The sequence below is a fragment of the Tetrahymena thermophila genome, assembly GCF_000189635.1.
Source record: "Tetrahymena thermophila SB210 genomic scaffold scf_8254811, whole genome shotgun sequence".
Taxonomy (NCBI): domain Eukaryota; phylum Ciliophora; class Oligohymenophorea; order Hymenostomatida; family Tetrahymenidae; genus Tetrahymena; species Tetrahymena thermophila.
Window position 1 is genome coordinate 1,377,762 of NW_002476567.1, and position 21,704 is coordinate 1,399,465.

The 21,704-nt window shown below is 22.3% G+C and overlaps 5 protein-coding genes across 5 annotated transcripts; all 5 read left to right on the plus strand. All coding sequences in view use genetic code 6, as the record gives it.

Moving 5' to 3' along the window:
* Nucleotides 1-1,196: 1,196 nt before the first annotated feature.
* On the plus strand, nucleotides 1,197-2,303 carry TTHERM_00053780 (hypothetical protein; the record flags this gene model as incomplete). Its single annotated transcript, XM_001007507.1, has 2 exons — nucleotides 1,197-1,797; nucleotides 2,059-2,303. 2 exons carry the CDS (start codon nucleotides 1,197-1,199, stop codon nucleotides 2,301-2,303), a joined length of 846 nt encoding a protein of 281 aa, XP_001007507.1.
* Nucleotides 2,304-3,607: 1,304 nt separating this feature from the next.
* Nucleotides 3,608-8,864, plus strand: TTHERM_00053770 (calpain family cysteine protease, putative; the record flags this gene model as incomplete). Its single annotated transcript, XM_001007506.2, has 3 exons — nucleotides 3,608-3,633; nucleotides 3,814-3,889; nucleotides 4,146-8,864. The coding sequence occupies 3 exons, from the start codon at nucleotides 3,608-3,610 to the stop codon at nucleotides 8,862-8,864; spliced, it is 4,821 nt and encodes a 1,606-aa protein (XP_001007506.2).
* Nucleotides 8,865-9,445: 581 nt separating this feature from the next.
* On the plus strand, nucleotides 9,446-14,605 carry TTHERM_000053759 (hypothetical protein; the record flags this gene model as incomplete). Its single annotated transcript, XM_012795489.1, has 1 exon — nucleotides 9,446-14,605. One exon carries the CDS (start codon nucleotides 9,446-9,448, stop codon nucleotides 14,603-14,605), a length of 5,160 nt encoding a protein of 1,719 aa, XP_012650943.1.
* A 2,517-nt stretch (nucleotides 14,606-17,122) lies between these two features.
* On the plus strand, nucleotides 17,123-18,196 carry TTHERM_00053760 (hypothetical protein; the record flags this gene model as incomplete). The annotated part of the gene is made up of 1 exon (XM_001007505.1): nucleotides 17,123-18,196. One exon carries the CDS (start codon nucleotides 17,123-17,125, stop codon nucleotides 18,194-18,196), a length of 1,074 nt encoding a protein of 357 aa, XP_001007505.1.
* Nucleotides 18,197-20,431: 2,235 nt separating this feature from the next.
* TTHERM_000053739 (hypothetical protein) lies at nucleotides 20,432-20,650 on the plus strand (the record flags this gene model as incomplete). Its single annotated transcript, XM_012795488.1, has 1 exon — nucleotides 20,432-20,650. The coding sequence occupies one exon, from the start codon at nucleotides 20,432-20,434 to the stop codon at nucleotides 20,648-20,650; it is 219 nt and encodes a 72-aa protein (XP_012650942.1).
* Between the last annotated feature and the right edge of the window lie 1,054 nt (nucleotides 20,651-21,704).

Genomic DNA, 21,704 nt, shown 5'->3' on the forward strand with positions numbered 1-21,704 from the left:
TAATAATAAAAAGAAAGAAAGAGAGAGAAATTATCTCTCTTCCTCATACAAATGCATAAATACATGCATACATCATACTTAAACAACCACATACTTCTTACTTAAATAGATATAAATTAATAAAATAAAGCTAAAAGAATAAGAAGATAAATAAATAAATAATTAAAACAAGATAAACTAAGCTAATATAATAATAATAATAATAATAAAAATCAATTAAATCTATGTATATAAATATAATTAATAAATTAGTATTTTTAAAAATTAAATTTACCTTTAATAGTTACTAAAATGCTTAAACAAATACAAGCAAGCTACTTGTGTTTATTCATTTTTTTATTTAAAGTATATCTAAAAGGTTTATAAAAATATTATTAAACCAAATTAATTTATATATATATCATTAAAATATAAGCAGAGTTTTAAATATCTAAAATTATTATTTTAAGACTGGCAATATTTGAAAGTTTTTTTATGAATTTGTTTGAAGATTTAATTTTTGTATTAAAATATAATTGAAATTCTACATTTAGATTAAAGAGGACTTACTTACTGTCTTGAATACTTTTTGCATAAAATATATTTTTTAAAAAGATGAATGTGATGATTTTAATTCAAAACAAAATTTAATTAAATTAACAATAACATTTAAAAAAATGAAATTCTAATAAAATACAATCAGAAATTTAATACAGTTTTTGCTTGCGTTTAATAGACAAATTTATATAATTTATTTTTTCTTTAAATAACAATTTTCATTTTTATAATATTTAAATGATTTTACACATAAATCTTGCTTGTTTTACTGACTGCCTTGAATATTTTTTTTTACATAAAATGTATTTTTATAAAAAGATTTTCATTCTAGATAAAAATTAAGTTAAATTAATAATAACTTTAAAAACAAACATGAAATTCTAAAACAATAAAATACAATCAGAAATTAATTTAATACAGTTTTTGCTTGCATATATTAATAATAGACAAATTTATATAATTTATATTTTCTTTAAATAACAATCAATATTCATTCTTATAATATTTGAATCATTTTTCACATAACCTTGTTTTTATTAGGCTTTAATTCATATAAAATTGATCAATCAAAAAGTTAAAAGTAAGAAAAACAAAAAATAAAAGATAAAAAGCACAAAAAAATAATTAAAGATATTAATTAATACAGATTTATAATAGAAATGACAGATAGCACTGCACCTCAAGGAAAGCAAAATTGGATTGATTTAATTGATAAGGACGAAGTTTAAAAAGCTCAATCAAGAACAGAAGTTAAAACCTATATCCGTGAAAAAGATGGAGCAAATCCTAATCAAAAAATAAGAGAAACTGTTAAAGTAGAGAAGAGAATTTTCCCAATTAAAAAAGCTGCCATTGCAAGAAAGAATATGAAAAAATTCGGTGATGTTAGCGATGTTCCTATTGGAAAACACAAATAGGGAGATTATACTGCTTGTGCAGAAGTAAATATTGAAACTCAACTTAATGCTGATAAGGGTGAAATTGATATAGTTAATAAGTTGTCCAAAATCAATACTCAATCAGTTAAGATGAAAAAAGATCAATAAAAATTGGAATAAGCTTAAAACTCTAAAGATACTAAAAATAATGGAGGTTCAGCTCCTTAAAATAATGACTTTATTGAAGTTACTGATAAATCTAAAAAATCTTAACCCAAAACTCTTGATTAAATTAAGTTTGAACATGATAGTGAAGAATACACTGTAGAAATCACTAACATTCTTAGTTTCTACAATGCTAAAACTGAAGAAAAGATTCAAGGTATGTTTTTTTAGTTAGTTAGTTAGTTAGTTAGTCAATTTAATATTTATGATGAATCATATAAAAAATAGTTTTATCATTCATAAAAAATAGTTTTTAATAAAAGCAATTAATTTGTTTAAATTCATTTAAAATTGAATTACTTGAAAATATCTTAAATCAATTTATGCTTTATATATTAATATTAAAATGTTGCTAATTTTAAAGATATTTATATCATCGTTTGTTTATATTTAAAATTATAATTTATAAATATTGTAGAGGAAGAAAAGAACTTCAGACAATTCTTGGAAGAATTCTGTGGCAAGAACTCTCACCTTAATAAATACTAAGTTAGATTCCCTAAAAATAAAAAAACTAAAGAACTTATGGCTAAAGCCTTCATTACTTTTTACGATAGAAACAACGCTGAAAATCTTATTGACGAAATTGATGGAATCGATTATGGTGCATCTATTTTAAGTGCTGACTGGGCTAGACAAAGAACTGGTGGTGGAAGAAGATGAAACAGTTAAAGAATTATCTAACTAAAATTTAGAATTTAATGAATCCAAAAAAAGGAAAACTTTAATTTAAACATTTAACTATCAATAGTAATAATTACATAAACAAACAAGCTAGCTATGTTATATATTCCAAATATATATTTTGTTAATTAATTCATTAATATTCTACTATTTATATTGATTCATTTATATACTATTTATTTTAACATTTTTATTCAAATTATAAAACTATAACAGTGGTTTGTTTATTGATTCAAACTATTATATTTATTTCGTGCTTATTAGATATTTTTAAGTTATAAAATAAATAAAATGTTTGTTTTCTTTTAGTTTGATAATGTAAGATTAAATATTATAGTAGTTTAATATATCTAAATCTCTTTATTTGAATTTTTTAATTTCCAAAGAAAAAAAAATATTAATTTTAATGTTTGAAGAAAAGATTTTTGTTTAAATAATAATATTTACTAAATCATCTTATTTATACTCAATTAATTAATGTAATTTATTCTCTATTTTATTTTGTTAATTTATGCTTATATATATTTTAAATTTTTCCAATTTTTATATTTAATTGACTTCTTATAAATATTTTAATATAATCATTATATTTTTATATTAGTTTAAATAACACATTAAAATAAAATAGTTTTTGCTCATCTAATAAAATATATAGCTGAAATTTAGAAATACATTTAAAATTTTCTTACTTCTATCATTTTTTGTAATTAAGATGTGTTTTAAATAATAAAATATTATTTATTTTATTATTTATCCTAAGATAAGCAATATATTTTACTTTTTTATGAAGAAGTTAAATATAAAAATGAACAGAATTATAAAATTATAACATTATATTTGCTAAATGTTTACTTCTGATATTACTATTAAAAGAAATTTTTAGCATTATCGTGTTAAATTAATTTATTTTGAAAGTTTAATAAAGTTATTTTCGTTTTCTTTTCGTTAATACTGAAAATTAATCATTTCAGATGTAGAATAATAAAGAAGTTTTAATGGTTATTGATATTTATCCTTGAATTGTTAAATAATAACTTGACTGACTGACTGCTCATTGCTAGTAAATAATTTGCAATAATTTTTTTAAGCTTTATCTATTGTTAAGTTTGATGCATCTACCTTAAATTTTTACTTTTAGCTAAATTATTTGCTATTTGATTTTCAAGCAAATATTAGATTCATTAATGTAAATAAATAGTATTATTATGTAAATCATGTCATTTTACTTTTAATTAAAAATATTTAATTTTTTATTCAAGTATAAGCTTTGAATTTTAATAGATATGTTGATATTTTATAATTTCTCAATGTATTTTCGGAATAATTATCAAATTTAGAATTCATTATTTAAAATACAACAATTCTTAAAAAAAAAAATGAGTTAATTTAATATAATTTAATTTAATGTAAAGTCTCGTAATAACTTTTTGAAATACTAAATCATTATTTTGATTTTAAGGAATAAATTGTAATTTTTCTATAATATTAGAAAATTTAAACTTGGTTCTAATAGGGAAGATTCATGGTTTGTAGATTAATCAAATAAATAAAATAATCTTACTTCAGTAAATAAATCCAATTATTTTTCTACAACTCTTTAATTCATGCTTGGGATAAATATTTTCAGTATTCACTTTTTTAGTCTTTAATTAATTTTAAAGGTTAGCATTTGATTACATTTATATATATGTAACAATGCAAAATAAAAAATTGATAATATAATTTTTAAATAAAATTTGACAATTAAATAAAAGCAAGCAAAATTAAATGAGAACTTTTACATTATTTCAATTTTTATCTTTTCATTTGATTTTATAATAGATTTATAGCAAAGATCCACAAAATTGGCTTTATTCTCCATAGTATAACTATATTATTAAGGCAGAAAATTAGTAGAGCTTATTTTCTAAGATTATAGTTAGCTCTTAGACAGGTATAGTTTTTGTTTCTTCAGGAAAATCGGGTATATTAGCTATAGACCCAGATTAATAATATAAAGTAATAGCTAATTTAAAAACAAATGATCACATTGAAGGCTTCGCTTGCACTATGGATGCAAAATATATTTTTACAACTAGTGATAACCTATTAACTGTATATAATTTTTCAAATAGAAAAATATTTACATAAGTAGGTTAAGATAATATTCAAGTATTTGTTACTGATTTAATTCTCAACTCATAAGAAGACACACTTTATATTCTTTAAGTAAATGGAGTAGTACGTATACTTGATATCTCCTAAAAGAGCAATCCAGTTTTCATTGGGTAAATATAATGGTATCCTTAGTAAATCTATGGAGGTTTTCTAACTAAAGACGAAAGATTTTTAATATTATGCTAAGATTATCTTGGATTAGCTGTATTTTCTATAAAAAAATCTAAACACTCAGTGATCGGAACGCTTTTAGGTTCTTTTAATGGGGAAACTCAAGGAGGTTCTCATAGAGCGATAGTAACTCCTGATGAAAAATATTTAATCAGCTTAGACAATAGAAATGGATTAAGTTTTGCAGATTTCACTTAAATTTCAAAAGCAAATCCTTAAAGTAAACCTTTATCGTTTGAGTATTATTTAAATCAATGGTGGCCATCTTAGGTAAACGTACCTGCCCCTTACTCTTTTTGTGTCTCTAATGATTCAAATTTTCTCTTTGTTGGAGTAAGGTCTATTGGAATATATACTGTTGATATTACTGACAAATAAAATCCGCTTACTTATACTTGGGCATACTTACCCTATCATGGAAATTCTATTGCTTTATCTCCGACAGCTAATTACCTCTACTTTTCTAATTCTATTTCTTTTATGGCTTTTAGAAGAATGAAACCGATTTTAGGACAAAATTATGTCAGTCTATATAACGGTAATCACTCTTAGGGATTTTCTTAGTCAGAAACCAGATATTACTGGAGATGTGATTATGATCCTTAAAGATAGGTATATATAGGGGCATTCGATACAGACGGTCTTTGGTTTATAGATGTTAGTGATCCTACTAGATTTGATGTACTCTAAAGCTCATACAAACCACCAAACTAAGACTCAAATATAGATGTGTTTTATGCTTTAAATAATTATCAAACTTTGATTACATCAATGAATGATGGGGTTAATTTCATGGCAGTCTTAGACATCTCAAATTATAAAAATATTAGGATGATTTAAAAAGTGCCATTAGGATTACCAGTATACGGATATATAAAAGACGTTGACACCAATGCTTCTAATACTTTTTTAACTGCAGCTATGGATAGAGTAATAGTATTTGTTGATATATCTACCTTGGGAAGCTATTAAGTTTTAGCAACATGGCAATTCTTACCATAAATGAAAGGGTTAACAACTGGGGTTATGCTTTCTTCTGATGAGAAATACTTTATAGGTGCTTGTAGAGGTTATGGCTATTTTGTTTTAGACATTCAAGACTTAACTAATATAAAAATGGTAAACTACTTTGAATCTACAGGAGCTGAATAAGTTTTTAAATCGTAAGCATATAGCTATCAATATTACTTAATTGATGGACTTGGTGGACTTTACATAATGGATCAAACTGTTTTACCGTAGTTTAAATAGTTTTCACAGCTGAATGTACCTGGCTGGACAAATGATATTACATATTTACAAGATGAAAAGACAGCTATTATTGCAACTATGTAGTAAGGTATGATCTATTTGGTAGATATATCAAATAATAAAAATCCGATAATAGTCTCCAGCTACTAGTATGGAGATTACAACGGATTTGTTTCTTGTTCTACTTAAGATTTTACAAAACTATTTATTGACAATAATAAAGAAATGAGATAACTTCCTCTCAATGTACCTGTGCAATTTCATTCAGACTACTTAGATGTTTTAGGTTATTCGGAGTCAGGTGATATGCTTTTTAACGTAATAAATAACCCAGAGAAATAGAAATTCTTAGTAGGATAAACAATTAAAATTAATTTTTGCATTTTATATCAGCCTTTGGATATAGTCGTGAGCAGTGTTAAACTTTTTTAAAAGTAAAGAGAGATGTCCTTACCTTCATGGATAGTTTATGATCCAATTGAAATCTCAGTAACAATTTAATTTACAAAAAACGCTGTTGATCCCACAAATATTAAGTAGGCACTTTTAAATACATTAGTCTTCACAACAATAAAACCACTTTAAAAAAGTGATTTTTTATTTAAATAAGGAAAATGCAAAACAACTAAATTTCAAGCACAAGCAATATTTGATTAGCTTTAGTAAGATGGTTTTATTGATGAACACAATTTGGTTTCTGAAAAATAGTAATTTAATGAAATACAATTTGTTTCAATCAGAAACTAAGATCTTTTCCCAAACAAGACTATAGATGATTAAATTTATAATAGCTGTATTAGTAATACAACAAAATACACACTTTCCTAAGCTGTTTAGAAAACTCCTATTTATCTTTTTGTGTAATCTTCTTTGAATTTAATAATTGATGGTTCAACAGACAAATATATTTCAACAACAGCGAATTTAGTGAATATTTAGATTGAAATTCCTAAATTTTCAGGCTAATTCATTTATCAAAATTCAGGATCTGTAAATGTTTAATTAAACTAAGATATGAATATCATCAACATAACTGGAAGAGTGTAAAATGTTAATGAATTTTTGAAGTAAAAGATAATAGTATATCCTATTGCTCCTGTGGAATACCAACAAATAACAGCATTAGTAACAGTCTCAGATTCAATGAACTACCCCATAACTAAAAATTAATCAGCTTTTTAATTTCCATTTTTAAAAGAAAAAAAAAATATTTAGATAAATCCTGATAAAACATTACAAAGTTAATTCTAAGATAATATTTATATATAAACGTATTTTGGATTTACTATAAATTCTTAAACCTTTATTATTCCTGATCTTAACACCACCATTTCCTTCGATATTTTACGCTAGAAAGGAGACAACTATGTTAAATTAGATAGCACAGATTGGCTATAATATGATAGTAATACCCATCTATTTTATGGAACTCCTCCATAAAATGCATTCGGAACAAGCATAACAATAAAAGTAACAGGGTCTGATGGCTTTACAAAAGTATCGCAAGATTTTACTATTCACGTAAATAAGATACCTTTCTCAATAATTCTTTAATGGATAATATCCATCTTAGGTCCTTTAACTGGTATTTTGGGTTTGTATAGATTTCGTGGTGACTTATATAACATATTTTACAATAAAAGAAATCAATATAGCCAAATTACATGTTAACCAAATAAAAAATTTATTCTTAAAATACCTTTAATTCTTCGTGAAACTGATTCATCTATTTAAATTATTAGAAAATTAAAGAAAGAATTACTGAATATTGCAAAGACGAAACAATAATAACGTACTTAAAATAAAGAAGTCAAGAAAATTTAGAAAAATAACTTTAAAATTTTATCATAAATAATTAAAATTAAAAACAAATTTTAAAAGTAAGTCTAAAAATTGTAAGACTTAGCTTCCTCAAAATTATCTGATGTAGCATAAAACTATGTAAAGAGATTGGAAAAATAATAAAAATCTTAAAGATTAAATATATTTGAAGAGCAATATTTAAAAGAAAACGGTTAAATTGATTATTAAAAATATTTAGACCAAATAATTGATTTAGATATTAAATTCAAGTTTGGTAGCTTAGATACATCAACAAAAAATTAATAGCAAAATATAAAAAATGAAAACGGGAGTTTGAATGCTTGTCTTAAATTTTAATTAGCTAAGAAATTAATGAAATATGATGCAAAAAGTTTGGCTGTTTACAATTTCTTGAAGTATTATTCAAAAGTTAAGAGTGCTGTTTTGACAAACAACGATTGGTACAAGTACTTAATCAAAGTTAAATCAACTGATATTTTAGATCATCAATGCAATTATATTGTATTTCCTAATTTTTAATTTAACTTTAATAGATTGTCATAAGCTCTCAATCTGTTAGGAATTTAAATCGACTAAGACCTTAAATAAGTAAATTATTTTGATGATATAGAGTAAGATTCAAAAGTATAAAAGACATATAATGAGGTCTTAGAAAAGAAAGGTGTTAATTTGTATTTGATAGAATAATACATGTTTTCTGAAGCTGCAGGAGTCAAGGATAATTTACCAAATACATTTTTTCCTAGCGTTGGCGAGAGTTTGTATTTAGATTACCATGAAATAGATTAAGTTGCTGCATTGAGATATTAACCTGGGATGTTTTAGTGCATTGAAAAATTACTTAACTAAGAATATAAACCATATGGACCTCAGGGTAATATATAACTTCCAAATTGGCTAGAATTAGATACATAACCTGGATTAATTATTTTGAGAGGAACTCCTAGCTTTTCTGATACTGAAGAAATACTTATCAGAATAACAACAACATAGAACTACACAATAAGAAGCTTCATTTTAAAAGTTGAAATGGACTTAAATAAATACAAATAAATTTAGAAATTCAATAAATTCTAAAAAAAGTTGAAGTTAGAAGCGAAAAGTACATAAAATACAAATAACAGTACAATCAATTGACATATTAAAATAGATTTAAAAATCAAGAAAATAATTATCATATCTAAATATTAAAAAGTATATACTGTAAATGCTCATTAATTAAGGCATTCCCTAAGTATCTTTTTTGCCCAAAAAAAATGCCATATCATAAATTTGTGTAAAAAATGTTTTTTATTTGTTTAATCATAACTTAGAAATCTTACAATAGTTTTTATTTAATAAAATAAAATATGGATTTTTAATAGTGATTATTTATTAATTAAAAATTAAAAATAATAATTTGACTATGAATAAACAAATGATATTATAATTTTTATTTCATTTATATTGATAAATTATAAAAATAATATAAAATTATTCACTATTTTAGTTAATTTTTAATAAAATATCCTTTTACTTAATGCTTTTACTAAGTTATAAAATAAATTTTTTAGTTTTTGTTTAATCAATTTTAGGGGTTTATTTAAAATATTCATAATAACCAAAAAGTTTATTTGCAAATTAAATTTATGAAATAATATGAAAACTTAGAATTTTGTTTATAACAATAATAATTAGATAAATTAATTAAAAATATTAAAGTAGCTTGATTTTTTTGAATGATTATAATAAAGTATATTTACATTAGCCTACTTTTTAATTTTATTCATCAATTATTTGTATGCTCGAAAGCTCAAAATTGGCTATACTCTCCCTAATATAGTTATATCATCAAAGCATCAGGGTAGTAGAGTTTATTTTCTAAGATTTTGGTTAGTTCTTAAACAGGCATTGTCTTTGTATCTGCTGGAAACTAAGGTATTTTAGTCATAGATCCAGATTAATAGTACAAAGTAATTGCAAACTTAAAATCTGATGATCATGTCGAAGGTTTCACATGCACTGCAGATGCTAAATATATATTTATTACAACTAAAAACTTATTGTCTATTTACAGCTTTTAAAATAGAAATACATTTACGCTAATAGTTTAATAATCTTCTACAACTACCACAGATTTGATTCTTAATTCATAAGAAGATACTTTATACATTCTTTAAGTAAATGGAATTGTAAGTATCTTTGATGTCTCTTTAAAAAGTAATCCTACTCTTGTTGGATAGATATAATGGAATTCTTAGCAAATTTATGGAGGAGTTTTAACTCAAGATGAGAGATTTTTAATTTTATGCTAAGATTATCTTGGATTAGCTGTATTCTCAATCAGTAAGTCTAAAAATTAAGTGATAGGTAAATTAGTAGGTTCTTTTTCAGGATAAACGCAAGGAAGTTCTCACCAAGCAATTATAACCACTGATTAAAGATATTTGATAAGCTTAGACAATAGAAATGGGTTAAGTTTTGCAGATTTTAGTCAAATTTTAAAAGCTAATCCCTCCAAATATCCTTACTCTTTTAAATACTACCTAAGCTAGTGGTGGCCGTCTTAGGTAAATGTACCTGCTCCTTACTCATTTTGTCTTTCAAGAGATTCAAATTTTCTATTCGTAGGAGTTAGGTCAATTGGAATTTATACTATTGATATTACAGATAAATTAAATCCGCTTATTTATACATGGGCATATTTACCCTATCATGGCAATTCTATTAGCTTATCTCCTACAGCCAATTATCTCTACTTTTCTAATTCGAATTCATTTATGGTTTTTAGAAGAATGAAACCAATTTTGGGATAAAAGTATGTCAGTCTTTATAACGGTAATCACTCTTTAGGGTTTTCATAGGCAAATACCAGGTATTATTGGAGATGTGATTATGACCCTTAAAGATAGGTATATATAGGAGCATTTGATACAGATGGTCTTTGGTTTATAGATGTCAGTGATCCTACTAGATTTAATGTACTTCAAAGTTCATACAAACCACCAAACTAAGATGCTAATATTGATGCCTTTTATGCTTTAAATAATTACCAAACACTGGTTATTGCAATGAATGATGGAATAAATTTTATCGCTGTCCTTAATGTAACAAATTATGCAAATATTAAGATTATTTAAAAAGTTCCATTAGGATTACCTGTCAATGGATACATAAAAGATTTTGACAGCAATAATGGTAATACTTTTTTAGCTGCAGCTATGGATAGGGCAATAGCATTTGTAGATATCAGAACTTTAGGGAATTACTATGTTTTAGCAGTGTGGTAATTTTTGCCACAATTGAAAGGATTTACAACTGGACTTATGATATCTTATGATGCAAAATACTTTATTGGGGCTTGTAGAGGCTATGGCTACTTTGTTTTAGATATTCAAGATTGGAATAATATTAAATTAGTGAATTACTTAGATTCTACAGGAGCAGAATAAGTTTTTGAATCACAAGCTTATAGCTACTAATACTACTTAATTGATGGACTTGGCGGACTCTATATCATGGATTAAACGAAGTTACCTCAGTTTGTACAGTTTTCTTAGCTCAATGTGCCAGGTTGGACTAATGATATAACATATCTATAAGATGAAAAAACTGTTATTATTGCAACTATGCAGTAGGGTATGATCTATTTGGTAGATATATCAAATAATAAAAATCCAATTATTATCTCAAGTTATTAGTATGGAGATTATAATGGATTTGTATCTTGTTCTACTTAAGATTTTACAAAATTATTTATTGATAATAATAAAGAAATGAGATAACTTCCCCTTGAAGTTTCTGTATAATTTCATACAGACTATATCGAAGTATTGGGTTATTCAGAAACAGGTGACATGCAGTTCAGCATAATAAATAGCCCAGATTAACAAATTTTTTATGTAGGGCAAACAATTAAGCTAAACTTTTGTTTTTTATATTAACCATTAGATTTGGTTGTAAAAAAAGTTATGCTTTTCTAGAAATAAATATAAAAGAGTTTACCTTCTTGGATTTCTTATAATCCAATTGAAATTTCAGCTGTGGTTTAAATCACAAAAGATGCAGTAGATCCTTCGAATATAAAATAGCCTCTTTTAAACACGTTAGTTATAACAACAGTAAGACCGCTTTATAAAAATGATTTTTTATTTATTAAAGGACAATGCCCAACAAATATAGCCTAAGCAGCAGCTATTCTTTTATAGTTATAATAAAATGGAGTTATAGATGAAAATAATTTAGTTTCTGAAAATTTACAATTCAGCGAGCTTGAAGTGATTGAAATGAGAAACTAAAATCTCTTTCCTAACTTAACTTTAGAATAACAGACTTATAATAGCTGTATTAGCAATACAACAAAATACACATTATTGTAAGCTATTTAGAATACTCCAGTATATTTTATGGTAAAGTCATCATTGGGTTTAATTATAGATGGATCAACGAATAATTTTATATCAACAAGAGCAAATTTAGTAAATATTTAAATTGAAATTCCTAAATTCTAAGGATAGTTTATATATGTGAACTAAGGTTCAGTTAATATATAATTAAATGCGGATATGAATATTATAAACATAGCTGGGAGAGTATCAAATGTGAATTCATTTTTACAATAAAAGGTAATTATATTTCCGTTAGCTCCTAATTAATATAATCAAATATCATCAGTTATAACAGTCACTGATTCTATTAACTATCCTATCGTAATTAACAAAATGGTTTCTATGATTCCATTTTTAGCAGAGAAGTAGCAAATTTAAATCAATCCAAATAAAACATTGTAGAGCTAATTTGCAGATGATATTTCCATTTAAACTAATTTCGAGTTCAGTGTTCATTCTTTGACATTCATCATTCCTGATTTAAACAAAACTGTTTCATACGAAGTAAAGCGCCTAAAAGGATAAAACTATACAGATTTGAGTACTAATGACTGGTTATAATTTGATAATGACACTTCTAAATTTTATGGAGTTCCTCCTTAGAGTGCTTTTAGAACGAGCTTGACTATTTAAGTTACAGGTTCTGATGGATACACAAAGGTTTCTTAAACCTTTACAGTTCATGTAAATCAAGTACCATTTTTAATTGTCATTTAGTGGGTAATATCTATTTTAGGCCCTATTACTGGATTATTTGGCCTATATAATTTTAGAGGAGATATTTATAATATAATATACAGGAAAAGAAACAAGTATAGCTAAATAAATTGTTAACCAAACAAATTGTTTATCCTTAAAATTCCTTTAATCCTTCATGAAGCAGATGCTTCTATACAAATCATAAAAAAGTTTCAGAAGGAATTAAAAAAAAATTAGAAAAGAGAAAAAGATAATGTCGAAAATAATAAAACAAATAAAGAAAGATAATCTTAAAATTTTTAACTAAAAGAAAGAAAACAAAAAAGAGAGCTTTCCAAATTAAATTAGATTAAAGGGAAAGTCTCTGTCTTAATTGGTAAATTGAAAGGAATCGTTTTTACAAATATAAATCATCTTGCTTTAAATTATAAAGTTTAACTAAAAAATCTGCAAGCTGCTCAAAACAAATCTATATTTGAATAAAAATACTTAAATTAAAATGGGACATTAAATTATGAAGCATTCTTTGATAATCTAATTGAATATAATATAAAGTTTAACTTAAATAATACTGATTCTTCAACAAAAACTATTTAAAACGATTTAGTCAATGAATTAGGAGTATTAAGATAATGCTTAATGTTTTAACTTGCAAGAAAGATAATCAAGCATGATTAAAAAAGCATGGCTATTTATGATTTCTTGAAAAATTACTCATAAATAGTAAATCCATAACTAACCTTAAATGATTGGTATAAGCATTTGCTTAAAATACAATCAACTGATGATTTAGACTCTTCAGGTAAATAGATAGTTTTTCCGCAATTTTCTTTTAGATTATTTAAGTTAAAAGAAGCCCTTAAATTTTTAGACATTTAACTTGACTTTGAAATTAATGAATTGATAAATCTAAACTAAGAGAATACATAAACAAATAATAAAAACTAAATATTTGATTAAGTCAAAGAAAAACATGGTATCAATTTATACTTGGTTGAATAGATTGTTTTTGCTGATGCTGCAGGTGTTTAGAGCAAATTGCCAAATTCATTTTTTCCTAGCAGTGGGGAGTCTATTTATATTGAACCTCACTAAATTAACTAAATTATAGCCTTAAGATATCTACCTGGTTCATGTATGTGCATAGAGAGAATCTTAGGTTTAGATTTTAAAAATTATGGGCCTCAAGGTAATATCTAGCTTCCTAATTGGATGTAATTAGACACATAGCCAGGTTTAATTGTTTTAAAAGGTACTCCTGATTTCTCTAACACAGAAACAATCCTTATTAGAATTTCTACAAGTGCAAATTATATTATCAGAAATTTTATTTTGAATGTCTAAAAGGATATAAAAAAATACAACCAATACAGAAAATAAGTAAGTTTAAAACAAAAAAGTCCTAAAAATAAAAATATAAGCCGAAATAGTAAAATATAAAATAGTAAATTTAAAAGTTTATTTTGCTAAAAAAGTGATGCAAAAGCTTAAAAGTCCATTTTCGAATAGCTTGATTGTTTACCTACAAAACTAGATACCCAGCAAAAACAAAATTCCAAATCACTTATTTAGTTTTCAGAAGAAGAAGTAGAAATTATAGAAAGTTAAGATTTGAACTCAAAAGTTGATTAGATATAAAATGATTAGTAGATTAACCAATATAAATAATAATAATAACAATAGGCTGATGAATAAATTTAAAAAAGCTAAAATAATTAATAAGATGACAAGTTAAATCTTTCTAGTGAAAAAAAAGAGTCACAGATTGACTAGTAAAGTACATCAAATGAGAAAAAATCTTAAGATAGTTGATTAAATTATATTAGGTCGACCTAAAAAAATAAGCATATCTTAAGTTTATATAAAGAAATAATGTTTAAATTGTATATAAAAATTAAATCAGGCATCTTAATTATTCTGAAATTATGTACTTCTAATTTTAAAAAACCAAAAAAGATTATTTTATTTCATAAATTTTACTTGATATTTTATTCTTTACGAAAACCTTAATTAACGAGGGTTTACTGTAGTCATTTTATCTAAAGAAAAACAAATTTTTTAGCATCTAACAAATAAAATGACAGTAAATAAAATTGACTAAAGAGAATAATGAAACTACTTTAAAATTTAATTAAATTTCAATACATATTTTTGAGACATATTTATATTCAAAAAATTGGTTCATTAATAAAGTAAATCTATTTTATTTAAATATTTATTGCTTGCTTTAAGATTTAAAATAGAATTAATTTGCTAAAGTAAGTGTATATGAATGCATTAATTTATATGATAATGAATTATTCAAACTATTAATATTTAAATTACTTCTGATTTATCAAAAATATTAACATTTAAATTTATTTCAGTAATTTAATTTTTAATTCACTAAAATCCATAAGTTACTTTCATAGGTATGAAGAATTGTTTATTACAAGTTTTTTCCTAATTGATTCATAAATTCAAAAATATTTCATTATAAATTTAATAAAAATTAAAGAAAGGAAGTAATTCTAAAATTCAAAAACATAAAAACATGATAATTTATTTTTTCTTATTTTTACTAACAAGAAAAATTAAATAAAAAGTGAAAATCAAAAAATAAATGAAATAAATAGTTAATTTATTGTATTTCTAAAAAAATATTTTTAAAAGTGGTTTGACATATGTAAGGATTGTAATGAATAAATATTTTAAAATGATCTATTCTCTAAAAACTCTTTTCGAGGATAAAATATTTTCCGATTAACTGAAATTCTGTAGATTTTAAATATTATAGTTTATTTTTATCTTCAAATAAATTGTGGGGAGAGAATATGGTTATGAATTAATGGAATAAATGAAAAATTTTGTATATCAGAATTCTTTATATTCATGTAGAGTAAAGTTAAATCTAATTAAATAGTAATATAATCAAATTTACTATTACCTATTCAAAAAAAATATCTCGCTGATTGGTGAAAAATCTAATTTTAAAATAAATGCATGAATTAATTAATTAATTATGAAAAATAAACTTTTTTGTATAAGATATAATGTATGATAATATAAATTATTAATTAATTTTTTGATTTACTTTCTTATTTTTTTAATAAAAGTCATACTATTTTATTTTATCGACTAAGCACTCTTGAGAAACTATAAATCTTGTTTGACCTTGAATATGTATTTTATTAAAATTTATGTAGATTCAAATACTTTCTATAATATCAATTTTTTATTATTTATGTTAAATTAATTTTAAATATTGTTCTTAAATTTATTACTAAAATAAATACTAAACATAATTTTAGTAATATTTAGCTTACAATTTTTTATTTTTTTGAAGAATTGAATATTTTTTTTTACTTCAAATTAATTGAAGCAACTCGTGAATTTCATAATTTTTAAGATTTTGATCTGTTAAGTTTTTGATAGATAGAAATCTATTGATCGTTTCAAAATACATGTCCCCCTCCTCTTAAAATGAGTTATATAGACAAGAAGAATTTTTAATATACCCAACTTCATTGTTTTGAAAATAAATGGTGGGGGACATGTATTTTGAATCCCATAATATATATCATTAAATTCATATTAGAAGGTAATTTTTAGTATTAATCTATTGCCTATACTTTAATTTATTTCTGAACATTTAGGGGAAAAGATATACATTTAAACTCTATATAAAGATAATCTAGGTGACTTTAAATAAGTAGTTATATAGCTTATTATATAATTACAATATATTAAATAAAAATAATTTTTCAAATGAAATTCTAATTTTGATATTGATTAAGTAATCGAATTTAAATTGAGAGCAAAATTATATAAAAACGCAGATAATAATAGCCAATTTTTTCAAATAGCTATATATCTTTATATTTTTAACTAAATAATATTCAAGTGAACGATTAATTAGGTAATAGAAACTTAATACTAATAGCTATAAATTAAAATAGACCATGTAAATTAAAATACAAATGAGAGCAGAATTTCTAAGTTAAACTATAAGAAAATTATGTAGTTTTTTAAAAGAATTTCAGAGTAAATTGAAAAAATTAGATTAAAGAGTATATTCATTTTCGTGGTAAATATTTATTATCTGTTTTTTTTAAGAATGATTTTTATCATTATAATTGATTATCAAAAATCCAATTCAAATAAATAAGTAAGAAGCTATTTATTTATGAAATTGGAAAAAATTTTTGGCTAGTATACAAATAAGAGTAAAGAAATACATAAAAAACTGTGCATCTTATCACTTTAAGGTTTTATTGATATCTTTATTTTAATAATAATAATTTAAATAAATTAATAACAAAATCTTAACTCCTTAAATTTAAAATACTTATGAGCAACAATATCAATGAAATAATTCTCTATAATATCTTGTACCTTGAGAGATCTCAAAAGAGTAGTAAATCTAGCTCAAGCAAAAACTACCTCAATAAGTGGTTTTAAGATAATGCTAAAACTTATATCATGAGAAAGTTAGCAGCTCCACTCCTTTTAAAAGCCTTAAACTTAAAAAAAACTGAAGATGTATAAAACTTAGTGAAATAAAATAAAATTAAAAATGTTCCTGAATATATTGGAGTTATTGTAAAATACTTTGATCTAATAATCTCACATAACTTGGAATAGTAATTTTCAAAAAATTTGTTTTCATGTATTTTCAGTTTTCCTCAATTGATTAGCTAAGACCAGTTAGACGATTACAGTGTCTTAAAGAAAATCAGAAATAGCTTTGTATGTGTCCTTGTTTAAACATTTTTCAATTATTACCTAGAAGATAAAATGAATATTTATAATTGTCAGAACTTTTTCTAGATATGGAATATAACATTCCCTCAAAACTAAATTATGTAGAGAAGAAGAAACCAATATTAGATGGGAAAAAGCCATTAAAAATAAATTAAATAGGAAGAACAGATGATTTATACAGGATTTAACTCATCTGAAAATACGCATTAAATAAAAAATTTTTAAAATGAAGAAAGCTTCAATCCTAAAGAAGAAATGAGCGAAAATATTTTATCTAATAATGAATTTTAATAAACTCACTAAATTTAATAATAAAATATTTCTTTGCAACAAAATCAATAAAATACAAATTAATATGAGTTTCCTTTGATAGATAACAACCTTTTAGAAGTAAATCAATAAAATAATGAATACTTGAATTAAGAAATTGAAATGATGGAACACAATTATTGCTTTTTGGATAATTAATTCTTTCCTTATGAATAAGATTAATATCAATAAGAATAATACAAATAGATAAGTAATTATCATTACTAAAACTAATATTGCAATAAATAGCAACAATAATAGTAATAATACTAATAATAACAGTATTAATAAAATGACATTTTTTCTCTATATGAACCATAAGATTTTTTCAACTTTATTGATAATAATTGATTAAATAGCGACTAAAATAACTAATAAATAAAAGCCTATGACAAAATTTATATCCTCTTATTAAGAGCAGTAATATTTTTTAAACATTATTAAAAAAATTATATAATTAATTTCTAATATGCCTTATACTCATCTCTTTATGTAATCTTAATTACCTTAAAATATTAGTTTTTAATTATTATCCCTGAATTTTTTTATATTACCTTGATATTAAATTAATTAATTATCAATGTCTCTAAATATTTTTACTTAATCTTAATTAAGCTTAATAAAAAAATTTGCAAGTAATTTATCAAAATAATTAAAAAATTGAATCCAATCTAAAAAAGAATTATTTATTTATTATCAACTTTCTTCTTATAATTGCTATTTTTTTTTATTAAAAGTCTTAAAAGTGCATATATATTACTTATGTAGATTATTTTTTTAAAAACTTAGATGATTTCTAAATACATTAAAAAAAATTGTTTTGTAAAAATTTAAACTGTCAATTAAAAATAAAATTCTTTTCTTTTTATTTTTTAAATTATCAAATATATAATTAATTAATAGAGAAAACCAATTAATTTTTTCCATCTGTTGTGATATTGATAAATTCTAATAAAAATACTCAGAATTGCAGCAAAACTGACCTTAAATTTTATGAATAGAGATTTTAATTACTGATAAAAAAATATAAATTATTTGAAGTATTAACCTATTAAATAGACATTTATATTTTTAATGTATTTGATTTATTTATTTATAAGTATTTAATTGCATTTACCTTAAAATAAAGTAAAATACTTATCTAATAAAAACTCTTTTGTAAGTTTTACTTAAAATAAATTAAGCTTAACTGTGTGTGGTTATTGTTTATAAATAATTAAAAATCAGTTAAAGACAATATATATTCAATATTTTATAATAAGAATTTATTTTCATGATTAATTATTTGATAAATATCAATATGCATTTTCTTATCTCTTTTAATTTGCATTTTCCTTAAAATATCAAAGATTAACAAATACTGATGAATTAATTTTTTAGAAAAAAATAACATCTTTATTTTAAAAAAGCATGTTTACTTTTAAAAAAAAGTAAATATTAAATTTAATAGAGCTTCTTAACATAATTTCTTTTCTTCTTTGATTACACATAAAATATTTTTTAAAATTATTAGAGTATGAATCATATTAAATTAATAATTACATATTTTAAAAATAATTTTTTTTAAATTATGCTTCATTATATTTACTTAAAAAATGTATTTTATTTATGTTTTACTTGATAAAAAAGTAATAAATATAATTTTATTAATTAAACAGTAAACATAAAAATTGTGCTTATATTTAGATATTCTTGAATAAATAAATAAATATTTTTAGGTAATATTCAGTTTTGATAAATAAAAATTTTTTGTTTATCATTTAAGATACCTATTTTTCGCCAATTTTAAATAATAATTTACCTTAAAATATAAAAGAGTATTTTATATAATAAATTTATTTTTTAGATAATAATTGATAATTAATTTTTATTTACATAATTTTCAACTTAGCAATATTTTAATGAATATCAAGTTTAAAATCTTTTTTAAGCAATTTTATGAGCAACTAAGTGATTATATATTAATTAAATAATAGTTCTCCTTAAAAGTCAAGTTTATAAATAATTCTTAAAATGTTATTATTTTTTAGTCTTTCCTAAATTAAACATAAAATAAATATATTAAAATAAGGCTTAATATTTTATTTAATTGCTAAAAAATAATTTAATAAATAAATAAATGAAAATATTCAATAAAAACTGGTAAATTAATATAAATTATAATTAAGAATATATTAAATATCATTTACTTAAAGTTATTAATTTGTATTTTAACTTTAAAAAATAGTAATTCATTTTTATCCACCTATTTTAATTACAATTTTCTTAAAATATTTAAATTTAGTAATTTAATTATCAATTCATTTTTAATAAAAAGGGAGGTCAAAATGCATACATAAGTAGAGTTAAATGCCTTTTTAATTTTTGATAGGCTATACTAATGAATATTTACTTAAAAGAAATTTAGAAAAATGTTTAGCTTAAAAAAAAAAAATAAATTAAATTTTGAAAAATTTTGTTAATTTTTGAAAAATCTTTGATAATTAGTTTTAATTTAAAATTTATTAAGAAGATTTTCCTTTGCTAGATAACAACAATTTAGCTGAAAATGTATAAAATAATTAATATATTAATCAAGAATTTGAAATGTTGGAACATAGCTTCAAGCAAAATTATTGTTTTTTTGAAAACTATTACTTTCCTTACGAATAGTAGTCATATCAACAAGAAGAGTAGATATCTACATATAATTTTCACTACTAAAACCAATATTAAGATATTGAACAATAATAATAATAAAATGAAATCTTCTCTATTTTTGAGCATTAAGACTTTAACTTTAACAGCTTTGTCGATAATAACTGATTGTTTTCCAACTAAATCAGTAAGTTAGTAAACTAATTTTCTTAAAACCTATTAAAATATTCATATTCTTTCTAATGTACCTTAAACTCATCTGCTTAATTAATCTTAATTACCTTAAAATATTAATTCTTAACTTTCCCCTATGGATTTTACATTATCTTAATTGTAAATTAATTAATTATTAATGCTTGTGAACCTATTTATCTTTTAATTTTAATTAAGTAAAATAACAAAATATGTAAACAATCTATCAAAAAAATTAAAGAAAATTCAGTACAGTGTGAAAAAAATACAATTTATATTAGAATTTTTTGTAATAAATGCACTTTATTTTCATAGCTTATTTATTACTTTTAACTGAATTTTGCTTATTAAAATCATTTTTATATTGTATAAAAACATGATTGTTTTCTAAAAATTGAAGAAGAAGAAAAATATGCTGTAAAAGTTTAAGGTTTTTAATAACAAATCTAATTATTTTGTTTATTATTTTTTAAATTTTCAAAAATATCTTTAATTTACTGAGAATTCAATTAATTCTTTACCAATAATTTCAATACTGATAAAGTCTAATTAAATTTACGAAATGGATGCATAAAAAGATTAATTTAATCTATAGAATTTGTAATTACAATAAATATAATTATTTATTTAAAAATAAAAATTTTTTCCTTAAAATAAATATGATCAACAGTAAAATAGAAAGATAGATATCAAAAATATTTTATTTTATTGTAACAAATAAAAAATCATTCATTCCAGGAAACAATAAAGCATAGAATTTAAAAGAATAAAATTGTTTTTTAAAATGATTACTATAATATTTTCCATATTAAATAAGTATTTTATATTTTTAAAGTATTTCTTTTTTTAATGTCATATTTTATTAGATTTACCTTAAAATATAGCTAAATATTTATCTAATAAAAATTCTTTTAAAAATTTAAATAAAAATACATTTAATTTTGGTGGTGAATTATTTCTTAAATTAGCGCTAATCAAATACAGGCTATATTCAATACTTTAAAAGAAGAATTGGCTTTTTTTATTAATA